This window comes from Podarcis pityusensis, assembly GCF_964106645.2.
Source record: "Podarcis pityusensis genome assembly, chromosome: 14".
NCBI lineage: Eukaryota > Metazoa > Chordata > Lepidosauria > Squamata > Lacertidae > Podarcis > Podarcis pityusensis.
In genome coordinates, this window is record NC_138039.1 from 33,464,601 (window position 1) to 33,476,727 (window position 12,127).

Genomic DNA, 12,127 nt, shown 5'->3' on the forward strand with positions numbered 1-12,127 from the left:
TGCCCCTGCACTTTGATGCTGTTATGGCAAAATGTGCTGTTTATTTATCTATAAATAAATTTGAGGTCCCTCCTCCCTCCATTAAACAACTCACCAAGGCCGTCCAACCATTCCTCATGCTGCAGTTGAGGTGTCCTCCTATTGGTGGCCATGCAAACACAAGTGTGTGACAACACCTTACATTTTTATGCCCATCAGAAGAAATGGTATCCTTAGATTCCCAAGTTTGAGAGGTGTTCTGAGGACAGTAGCCTAATCTATTCCACCCAAGTCCCATGGGGGGAATTCATCAGGAAGTATAAAACTGCACAGGTCAAGGTGCCTATGGCAACAGGTTCCTGAGGTAGCTGTTGGTTCATTAGAAGTTTCCCATCAGCCCATTTTTACCTCAGCACATTGCTGGGCTTAAGGGAAATCTTTCAGACCTGATCATGGGTTTTTTTAAAATAAGGGAGTTCATTTTTTGGTTAGCGACCCAAACATCCAATATTATTGTTGTTATTGTTTAGTCGTTTAGTTGTGTCCGACTCTTTGTGACCCCCATGGACCAGAGCATACCAGGCCCTCCTGTCTTCCACTGCCTCCCGCAGTTTGGTCAAACTCATGCTGGTAGCTTCGAGAACACTATCCAACCATCTCATCCTCTGTCTCCCCTTCTCCTTGTGCCCTCCATCTTTCCCAACATCAGGGTCTTTTCCAGGGAGTCTTCTCTTCTCATGAGGTGGCCAAAGTATTGGAGCCTCAGCTTCACGATCTGTCCTTCCAGTGAGCACTCAGGGCTGATTTCCTTAAAAATGGAGAGGTTTGATCTTCTTGCAGTCCACGGGACTCTCAAAATCCATTCCAACAGACGAGCCTCTAAGCTACATCTGTTCCTTGCTTGTCTCTTTCCATGGCATAATTTTAAATGCAGCAGCCCCCAGAGTCACAGTATCGTATCGCCCTGTGCTGCTCCGGAAGTTTAAAATGTATATGGTTTTGGCTGTGCTGTTGACAGCAAAACTAACATGTTCTATCAGGCAGGCCAAAGGCATTTGTCACTCTGAGAGCCACAACTCAGAATCTGAACGTTTTGTTTGGTTTCAGTTACCTCCTTCCCCACCTGCTTCCTGCCAAGCCAGCCCTCGATATCCATGGCTTCCGCCATCAGACAACCAACACCATCCAGAGGGTGTTCAAGATGAGTTTTGTTCCCGTTGGCTTTTGGCAGAGGTTCATAGCCCGGATGCTCATAAGTCTGGCAGAGATGGACCTCCAGGTAGGTAGATGCAAACAGCAGCAAAAAAAACCTTCTTAGAAAATAATCCTGGTATACGATGAAACCGTACATGACAAGATTTGTTGCTAAAATGCCCACCTGCCATTTCCTGTTTGTGCTATGTTGCTTCTGTCACTCTCTAGTGTGACCAAGAAACAGAACGCAGGGTTAGACCATACAAAGGGCTATGGGCTCAGTTCTCAGTGACTTTATGAAGTTTCTTTATATATATATATATATATATGGATTTCTATACTACTGTATCATAAAATATCAAGGTGGTGTACACTGTAAAACGTAAAGAACAATTTAAAGTTGGTTTTCTTAAAAAAAAAAAATAATAATAATTATGGGTTGAAGAGCTGCAAAAGCATTGCCAGAGAGAAAACTCCGGAAAATGTGTTGTCAAGGCCATGGGACAGATTTATTGAACTTTGGTATGCAGCATATGGCTTGTACATTTGGCCAGAGAGTAGAAATTACGTGTTGCAATCACACAGGGAGATTTTGGTAAAGAGAAATAAGCAAGTTAGTTATTAGAGCAAGAATGTAACTAGTATAGAAAAGTTTCTGGTTCTGAGTTAACTAACTATATCTAGAGAAAACAAAGGAAGTTGTCCTTGCGCCTTTATTATCCAAGGATAAACCCAAGATTACCTCTCATCCCGAGGTGTTGATAAAGGAGGAGGAGGAAGTTGTATACAGGATATCCTCCTTTGACCTATCAGTCTGCATAGGTAGGCTAGGAATCTGGAAGTCCCTTACTCTCTGTTTTAACTCCTTGCAAGACGTGTTCTGCAAGCTGAGTTCCACCCAAATTTCCAACATTTATGCCCACCTCAGCTGTGTCCCCTATATAAGGGAACGGTTGCTGTGAGAACAGGATGCTGGACTAGATGGGCCATTGGTCTGATCCAGCAGGCTCTTATGTTCCCTCTTACTCCTCTGGGGAAAGGGGGGAAAGGAAGGCAGGGCAGCGAGACACTACCTAATGGGGGTCCCATTGTCTCCTGAAGGGTCCTTGCGATATACAAGCCGTATGCATGTCTGATACCCTCCCTTCACCTTGCACAATGACAGGCATTTTGGGAGCAGTCTGACACAAGTTCTAGAACGTGCGCTAACAAGTTGGAGTAGACTTCTTTTGTTTTGTTTATCCTCATGCAAAGATTATTCCAACATGATTGTCACCACCAGTTTGTTTTGCTTAAAACTCTCAGTGGCGACGCATTTGGCACTAGTTTAATTCTCGGCACACTGATTACATTAGTATTAACTTCATTGGCAATCTGTGTAATTACCCACCCAATCTTGTTATCTTGTTGTTATCCTGTCATCGCATCAAATTGTTCAGCTGATTTGTATCAGTGCTGATGACAGGAACGATGCCAGGGGGCTGCAGGAGCTTATCAGGCTCCTTATGAATATGCAGTTTAAAACAAACACAAAAAAACTGACGCTAAAAATAGCTTAGCATCGTTCCTGACTATGGTGGCTGTGTAGAGTGCAGTCCATCTCTGTTACATTAAATGGAAAATTGGTCATTCATTCCAAGGGCCACATTCACCTCAGGGCAACCTTCGGGGGGGAGGGCACATGCCAGTGGTGGGCGGGGCCAGAGAAAAGTAGGTGGGGCAACAAAGGTAAATCTTACTTTTGTACAGTATTCTAGTTTCTGTATGCACCTCTCCATTCGCCATCCTGGAAAACAACCTCTTAGATGATATTTAAATATTTTGCAATGTGTAGGAGGAAATTTGCACTCTGTATAGAACACTAGCGGGGAGTGCCCAGGGCTGCCCAGGATTTATTAGAAACAAAAAAATACTTTGTTTTTTAAATGGATATTATTGTTAACGGGTTTGGACCAATCACACACAAAAAAAGGGATGGAGTCTTGCCAAAGTCATGTTTTAGTCCACCGGCTTGATTCAAAATGGTGCCTGACATCCTCAGGGACCTTCATGCTGAGCTCGACAACAATTTATCTAGAAGCGTCTGAACACATAGAGAACAAATGGCCATAACAGACAAATATGCAAAATATATAGTAGTTAAGGAGCTGCCTTATGCTACACCAGACCCATGGCTGCTTGGCTCATCTCTGCCTTACACTGAGTAGCCAATGGCACTCCAGAGTTTTGGGCAGCAGTCTCTTTCGGCCATTCCTGAAGAGACAGCTGGGGCATTCTGCGCCGAGCTAGGGCCATTTTATTGATTCCAATTAGCAAATGTGTGACTGGCAGCAAGAGCATATGCGTGTGGATTGAGAAGACTTTGCACCTGATTCTCTGAATTCTTTCTCATATTCCAGTTCGTTGAAAACAAGAAGACGGGCAAAAGCAGGAATAAAAGAGCCGCTGTCTACAGCTTCACAGGCACACAGCGCAACAGATGCAGCACTTTCAGGGTGAAAAGAAACCACACCATTTACTGGCAAGAGGGGCTGTTTGTCACCTTTGATGGAGGCTACCTGAGGTAATGGTTGAGGCACGGCAGGTACAACCAGGGACATTTCTCACAAGACCCAAAGCAATCTCAATGTTAAAATGTTGGATTTATTTCCAATATACTGTTTACAAAAAAAGGGTGAGCCATGGGGCCTATATAGGATTGCCTCCAGTGTTCTATTGGGTTGCTGGGCCATCACAAGTCCAAATTTTATTGATGTGAATCACCTTGGGAGATAATACCTGGAGATGCCAGGGGTTGAATCTGGGCCTGTCTGCAGACGCAGCATGTGCTCTTCAGTGGGTAAAACCCCAGGCAGCTGTAACTCAACAGGAATTGCTATAAAGATCCTGGTCTCCCGTCCCTTTCTCAAAAGCGCATCTTTCGGGTTTCTCTTCCTTGCAGTGTTGAGTCTTCCAACGTAAACTGGAAGAAGAAGAAAAGCGGCGGCATTAAAATCATCTGCCAGTCAGACATGAGAGATTTCTCAGCAATGGCTTTCATCACCGATCATGTCAATTCTCTAATAGACCAATGGTTTCCAGGTAAGAATTATTTCTGAAAAAGTTGGCTTACAGCAATGATGGCTTGGCCATGACCCAAAGAACTGCACTTCAGGCATCCTTGAAGATCTGGGCACCCAGGGTGGTGTTTTCAACTTCTTCTCCATTGAGTGGATCAGTTTTATACCACATCTTTGAACAGCCTTCAGTTCCCTATGCTGCATGGGAGGGCTTGGATCCGCAGAGTGGAAGAAAACACAAATGTTCATGAAATGCATATCGAAAGCCACCTTGGGAATCAGAAGCTGGTTGTGCAATTTTCTATTATTGTTTTCTATTTTGTTGTTTAGTCGTTTAGTCGTGTCCGACTCTTCATGACCCCATGGACCAGAGCATGCCAGGCACTCCTGTCTTCCACTGCCTCCCGCAGTTTGGTCAAACTCATTCTGGTAGCTTCGAGAACACTATCCAACCATCTCGTCCTCTGTCGTCCCCTTCTCCTTGTGCCCTCCATCTTTCCCAACATCAGGGTCTTTTCCAGGGAGCCTTCTCTTCTCATGAGGTGACCAAAGTATTGGAGCCTCAGCTTCACAATCTGTCCTTCCAGTGAGCACTCAGGGCTGATTTCCTTAAGAACGGATACGTTTGTTCTTCTTGCAGTCCATGGGACTCTCAAGAGTCTCCTCCAGCGCCATAATTCAAAAGCATCAATTCTTCGGCGATCAGCCTTCTTTATGGTCCAGCTCTCACTTCCATACATCACTACTGGGAAAACCATAGCTTTAACTATACGGACCTTTGTCGGCAAGGTGGTGATTGTTTTGTATAAGTACTATCAAAAGCAATATTTTTAAATAAAATCTGCTGCCTAATTAATCAGAGTCCATTTGAAAGGTCTTCTAAGGAATTAATCTCACTAAGCAGTCAATTAATCTCACTGTGCAATCGATCAGATGTTGCTGACCAACAAATAATGATTCCAGGCAAGTGATTTTCTGACATTAGTACATCCTCAGGGATATAAAAATATTGTTTGTTGAAACACTACTTTTTTAAAAAACATATAATAAAGTTAATTGTTTATTATTCTGTACTATTAAATTATGTTAATAAAAATCATTTTTAAAATTATTAAGAACAATCAATGCTTGCCCCTTCCACCCAGGTTGTCATTCTGGGCAATGGACAGGCAGCCATTGAGGGAATTCCCCTTGGCCGCCTGGGCAGTTGGCTTGAGTTCCTACCAGTTGCTGAAGTTCAAATTGGCCAATGAGTGGCCTCCTCTGGGGTGTGTGCCTTGATGGCTGAGAGGGCATTAGCTGCATGCATGCCCTGGCAGCCAGCAGAACAGCAGCAGCAGCAGCAGCAGCAGCAACTTAAATATAATAGGTAGACTTAAGCTAGTCTTGTCATTGCTTTCAATAATCCTATTCTGAGTAGAACTAATATTGGAGACCACCCACTATTTTTGCTTGTGTACACATTCATGACATTTAATTGGCTGGCTAAAAGCCACGTGATTAATTGATCTGTGGTTTCTTTAATTGGGTGGCCATCATGATCGCTTATGAATGTTGCTAATGCAGGGTAGAGTGTAAAACAATTTTTCAAATCAAATGCAAATTCTGGTCAGTGTGTAGGTTTTGCATTTGAATTGTAGGCAAGAGAAGGATGAAAACCAATACAAGCATCCCCTATGAAATCGGACTAAGCACCGAGTCTGTTATTTCACAATTATGTAGTTTTGGCAAAAACAAACTGAAAAAGAGGAAACTGCTATGCTAATTTGCTCTGTTTTACAAGCAAAAAGCCCTGACTTAAATGTCAAACTGTGTAACACAAAGCCCTCCCTTTATGAGGTTGAGCTCTGTGCATACCAGAGAACTCATTTCATAAAAAGACTTTGTCCTGTCCTGTGAATTTTTCCATTGTGATTCCCTTTAAAAAAGACATTCCTTTCTGGAAGCTTGAAATACCCAGGCTGCAGTCTCATCAATGGGGTCCAGTTAGCTTTGAGTGAAAGGTGTTTGATTTGTGTTTTTACTTTCGTAATTACAGGCATTTCCCATTTTGCACACTTTGAACGAACACATGAGCATGCATGTGCGGGTTGTTTTCAGACCCAGAAGAGGGCATAATGGGGTGTGGCGGGCTTACGTGCGCTCCACCGACATGTGCAATGACCACAAAACGTGCACAAAACAGGGGTTGCATATACATAAATGTTTTCATGTTGTAAGCCGCCTTGAGCATGGTTTCATCTATGGAGGAGCAGCGATGATGATGATGATGATGATGATGATGATGATGCTTCTTAATTCCTCCTCAGCACTCACAGCCACAGAGAGCGACGGGACTCTGTTAATGGAGCAATATGTTCCTTGCCCAGTCTGTTCCACCCCTAAAAGTCAAGAAGGAAAAGGCAGCCAGGAAATGGAAGACATGCAATACTTCAACATGGAGGATTGTGTCCTAACTGCCATTGAGCTGGACAGCATCACCTGTGCTCACCACCCGGCCATACCTGTCCCTTTACAGGAGCTGGTCCCTGAGCTTTTCATGACAGATTTCCCTGCCAGGTAATACTAATGTCCCTTTTCTTTTTCCCTCCCCAGAGCTACAATATCCAGTTCTCGTTCCCATACCATTTTCTGCTGTAATCATTTCTCAGATTTACTCGTTTGTGCACATGTACCGCAAGCAGAGATGGAGGAGAAATTCAGTTTTTGAATTTAAAAGCGGACCTACCCAATTTGCATGTTCCAAAACACATGACACAAACCGAAACAAAGCTGTCCTTGGAAATTTTGCACTTCTTCGAATTTGGTAGTGCAGTTCTCCAGCCAAGTCACCTGTGTGCAAAGAAAATTTCTTATACTAGAGTAAAGTGTGCATAGAAGTGCTTAAATGGGTGAAAACAATATACAAAATTGCATTATTTCAGGGGAAATCGCTTTGCAAAAATGTATACATGGCATACACAAATGTGAATTTCCATGAGGACTTGAGGCCACTGGTCATACAGCTTGGCTCATGAGTGAGAGAGCAAATAAGAAAGATGTTTTGTTTGACACAGCTCTAGGCAGCAAATAGCTGGGGTGAAAGCCCCATCATGACTGGGGACAGCATTTGCTGTCTTTTCCCAGAGAATTTAAAGATGATGTGGGTGATCTTAAAGCCTGACGTTGCTTTCTTGCACACAACTCCATGTGTGTATCTCTTCATTCTCAATCATAAGGTTTCTCTCTATCTCTTTTCCCTTCTCTCACATGGGTGGCCGGCAGATTGTTTCTAGAAAACAGAAAGCTAGAATACACTGAAAATGAAAACAATGTTCTTGGCCAAGGAGGAAGCGGAACGGTTATATATCAGGCACGGTATGAAGGGAAGCCAGTGGCTGTGAAGCGATTTCAGATTAAAAAATGCAAGAGTTCTGCTGGTTCGGCTACAGGTGAATATGCCCTTATTTATTTATCACATTTTATTTTTACATTTGTATCCCACCTTTCATCCAAGGAGCTCAAGGTTGCTGTTATGCATGGTTCTCTTCCTTCCCATTTTATATCCTCACAACAACCCGATGAGGTAGGTAGGGCTGAGAGTGAGCGACTGGCTCAAGGTTACTCAGTGTGTTCCAAGGTTGAGTGGGGATTAGAATCCTGGTCTCCCAGGTTTTAGTACAACCCTCTAACCTTCACACCACACTCGTTCCTTGTGGGTTCTTCTCCCCCGCCACCAAAAGCTATCCATGCTTACCAGCAAACAAGCTTCCATACTTGTACCAGGAGCACCAGTTTAAATACAGCTTTTACAATGTACAAGAAAGAATGTGCATCTTGGTGTGGGGATTGTGTGTGTGTGTGTGTGTGTGTGTGTGTGTGTGTGTAAGGGGTGGAGAGGTTTGGTGTATTCTAATAAATATTTGTGCAACATGCACGTGTGAATAAAAGCAGCAAGCCTGATCTAGTGTTCTACAGGGCAGAGGTCTGAGCAATGCATGGAATTGAGTTGTGGAGAAATGAGCACAGGGGTTTATTTCAAAGGTGGAAATGGTTGTCGTTGACCCTTTTGCCTGCAGGCTTCCCAGAAGAATCTTGACTGCTACTCAGTCAGAAGCAGGATGCTGGATTAAATGGACTCTTTTTAAAAAATTATTAATTTGGTTTTTCAAATTGCAGTTTTACAATCACATATCCAGTATACAACATAAGAAACAAGATTCCAAGGAATCTCCTGGACTTCCCTCCTCCCCTTTGTGGGTCCTATTGTTAGTCATTTCCTCCTGCATCTTTTATACTAATCCAAATCTCCATTGTATCCAAAATTCACCATTAAACTACAAGTGTTAATCCAATCCTACTAACAATTTTAACAGTTTACAATGGTTTTTAAGATAAATTATAAATTTCCCCCATTCTTTTTTAAAATTTTGGTCGTCCTGATTTCTTATTCTTCCAGTCATTTTTGCCATTTCGGCATAATCCATCAATTCAATCTGCCATTCTTTTCTGGTCAGGACTTTATCTTCTTTCCATCTCTGGGCCAATAACATCCACACAGCCGTGGTCGCATACATAGTCTTCTCTGCTCCAAAGGACTCTTGATCCAGCCCAGCAGGGCTACTCTTCTGTGGTTGTGCCAATGCCCAAAATAATGTAACAGCAGCGCGTTGTCTCCTCTGCTTAGACTCCATGTTGAGACACCTGCAAGCCATGGATGCCATGAAAAACTTCTCCGAATTCCGCCAGGAAGCCAGCATGCTCCACTCACTGCAGCACCCATGTGTCGTCTCCTTGATTGGGATTAGCATTCACCCACTCTGCTTCGCCTTAGAGCTGGCTCCTTTGGGCAGCCTCACCACAGTGTTGTCAGAAAGCTCTAAAGGTAATAACTTGGATAGTCCTTCTGTGGTTTAAGGTTGGGTCCATATGGTCCTTTTGGAGGGGGCTATGGCATGTCTTTTGCAGGAGCAGAGGGCCGCAGTTCTAGCGATTCCCCCTCAGTGATATTTTCTCCCCTCTCTTTCTATAGGGGCATCCTTTGTGCCACTAGGGCACATGTTGACCCTAAAAGTAGCCTATCAGATAGCAGCAGGCCTGGCCTACCTCCACAAGAAGAGCATCATTTTCTGTGACCTGAAGTCAGACAACATTCTAGTGTGGTCTCTAGACGTGAAGGAAAGCATCAATATCAAACTATCCGACTACGGGATATCTCGACAGTCCTTTCACGAAGGCGCTCTGGGAGTGGAGGGCACACCAGGGTACCAGGCCCCTGAGATACGACCTCGGATCGTCTATGATGAAAAGGTAAGTCTCAGGTGTCTGCTTCTGTGGAAGAAATTCACACCCAGAACTAAAGGGCCTATCTTAGGCATAGGAGCCAACTCCTAGGGGCTAAGGCCCCTTCAGTGACCCCATAAAATGTTTCAGGGGGCTGGGGACCCCCAAGTTGATGGGCATAGCTATTCAAATGGTGTGTATCTTGTGATCGATTGTGTGGGGCAGGGCTTACCTGGGTCCCCCCAATGTTTTATTCAACTTGGCACCTCTGATCTTAGTTAGGTATAGAAACCAGAGCCAAGATGTTTCAAAAATGATGAGTTGTATCCAATGTAGCGCTATGTTGAAGTCACTGATACACTTGTTCAAAAGTAAGCTAAATGTTTTTGCACCAACAGAGTGGCTGGTAACTTTATCGCACCACAGATTGTAAAATCTCTTGTGCAATGAGTTTCTGATTTTAATTGTTTTTTGACTGTTATAAATATTTATTTTTGGCCAATACATTTATTCTCCCCCCCCCTTTTTTTTTTTGGCAAACCAGTTTGAGGTTTTAGGACAATCAAGTCGTATACAAAATTTGCAAAAATAAAACAATCAAGAATTCAACTGTGCATAGTATTCATTCCAAAGCTTATCCAAAATCCAAAGATCTCTGTAATGGGCATGTATTTTTCTCCTAGGTGGACATGTTTTCCTATGGAATGGTGCTCTATGAGGTGTTGTCTGGGCAGCGGCCTGCGCTTGGCCAGCACCAGCTTCAAATTGCTAAGAAGCTATCCAAGGGGATCCGGCCTGTCCTGGGCCAGCCCGAAGAAGTACAGTTCCATCAGATGCAGGCGTTGATGATGGAATGTTGGGACACTAAGCCAGAAAAGGTACAAGAAGGTTGTATTGGCACAACAGGGTCTTTTTTTGACCATTTTCTGAGTTACAAACAGGGCTCTTCATACATTTTCATCAGCCCAAAAGTTTACGTAGGCCTATTAGGTAATCCTATTTCAAAATAAGTTGACTCACAACAAAAAAATCCAAAATCCACATTAACTTTTATTAAGCTACCCAAAATGTAAAAAAATAAATAGCGTGCAAGCTTTTGAGTTTCACAGAATTCTTCATCGGGTGATTTTAAAATGCTGGAACGAGGAGAGCCATCTATGCTCAGTTGGGTAGAACGTGGTGCTGATAACACCAAGGTTCGATCCCCGTATGGGACAGCTATATGTTCCTGCATTGCAGGGGGGTTGACTAGATGGTCCTCAGGGTCCCTTCCTACTCTTCAGTTGGATGATTCTGTGTCTGCTCTTTGTTTAAGATGGAGCATGGGAGGCAGTAGCAGCAGTGGCGTAGCGTGGGTTGTCAGCACCCGGGGCAAGGCAAGTAATTTGCGCCCCCTAACCCGTGGATTTTAGTAGGGGCAGAGAGCTGCGAGTGCGAGCGCCCTCCCCCCAGATGTTGCGCCTGGTGCGGCCGGCCCCCCCTGCACCCCCCACGCTACGCCACTGAGTAGCAGACAGTCAGATGTCAGGTGCTCTGCTGGTTTCAGGTTGCAACCAGACCTCCTGGGAAGGAGGAGAGAGCACATAATGAGGGGCCCCATCCTCCAGTTTCTGCAGATACAATAACCAGCTGCTAACCCAGTTCCACCTCTGTCCTTAGGGCAAGTTCCTTTGGTAGGCAGAGAACAGGAATGAAGAAGAAGTAGGCAGCTGTTCCCAGGAGGCTGCTCTGCAAACTGAAACCTGCAGAGCACCTGAAAGGGCCTCATTTGAATGTCTGCTGCTGCCTTTCTCCCCCACCCCCCAAAAAACAGCTTTAAGGCTGTTACTAGATGCAGACACAGATGCCTTGGCCAACAGACGTCTCTCACCCCCTTTGTGTTGCTTTTACGATGATGAATTCTGGGTAATTTTATAGCCCTGCACAGGATCCTGTGACATTTTGGTTGAGCTAATGAAAGTATTGCGCTAACGTGGATTTTGGACTTTTTGATTTGTTAATGTTAATAATATTTGGCCCTGCTTTTCCTCCAGGGAGCTCAGAAGACGCGTATCATGATTCTTGTAATTTTATCCACACAAAAGCCCTGTGAGGTAGGCTGGGTTCAGAGAGAGTGGGGCCCCGCTTCAGATCACCTAGTAGGGGTGCAGAACAAATTGGATTTGGTTTGCACTTTAATTAGAAACTGCTAATTCGCACTTCTGCTGGGCCCTCGCTTCTTGAACCGGCATTTGATCCCTTCCGCAATGTCGCATTGCCAGACAGCGTGTAAAAGCAAGCTTAGCTAATCCATGCTTCCCGAAAATATGCAAACCAGATTGTTAGAATTCACACTTCGGATTTTGTGATGCAGTTCTCCAAACAATATTCTTATAAAATGCATATATTAAGGGAAAGTGTGGATGAAAATACATAGGTTGGTGAAAACGGCATGCAAAAATGCATTGACTGGGGGGAATTGTTTGCAAAGATCTGCCCATTCACATCATATATGCCAAACAACTGCAAAACAATTTCATTTGGGCAACCCTATCCAGATATGTAGAATGTCAAAGTGTATTTTAATCTGTTTTTAGTTTATTGCTGATTTTAATATATATATTTTTGAACAGTTTTTACGATAAATGGTTTTT

General features: G+C 43.8%; 1 protein-coding gene across 2 annotated transcripts in view; it reads left to right on the plus strand.

The window, feature by feature from the left end:
- The window catches only part of LRRK1 (leucine rich repeat kinase 1), a 79,620-nt gene that overhangs the window by 55,877 nt on the left and 11,616 nt on the right, over nucleotides 1-12,127 (plus strand). For both annotated transcript variants that reach the window (XM_080980220.1, XM_080980221.1), the window contains 8 exons: nucleotides 1,087-1,258; nucleotides 3,573-3,736; nucleotides 4,115-4,254; nucleotides 6,542-6,791; nucleotides 7,497-7,663; nucleotides 8,899-9,096; nucleotides 9,244-9,521; nucleotides 10,178-10,372. In XM_080980220.1, the coding sequence (XP_080836346.1) occupies nucleotides 1,087-1,258; nucleotides 3,573-3,736; nucleotides 4,115-4,254; nucleotides 6,542-6,791; nucleotides 7,497-7,663; nucleotides 8,899-9,096; nucleotides 9,244-9,521; nucleotides 10,178-10,372 (1,564 nt within the window). The remainder of the gene's footprint in view (nucleotides 1-1,086; nucleotides 1,259-3,572; nucleotides 3,737-4,114; nucleotides 4,255-6,541; nucleotides 6,792-7,496; nucleotides 7,664-8,898; nucleotides 9,097-9,243; nucleotides 9,522-10,177; nucleotides 10,373-12,127) is intronic.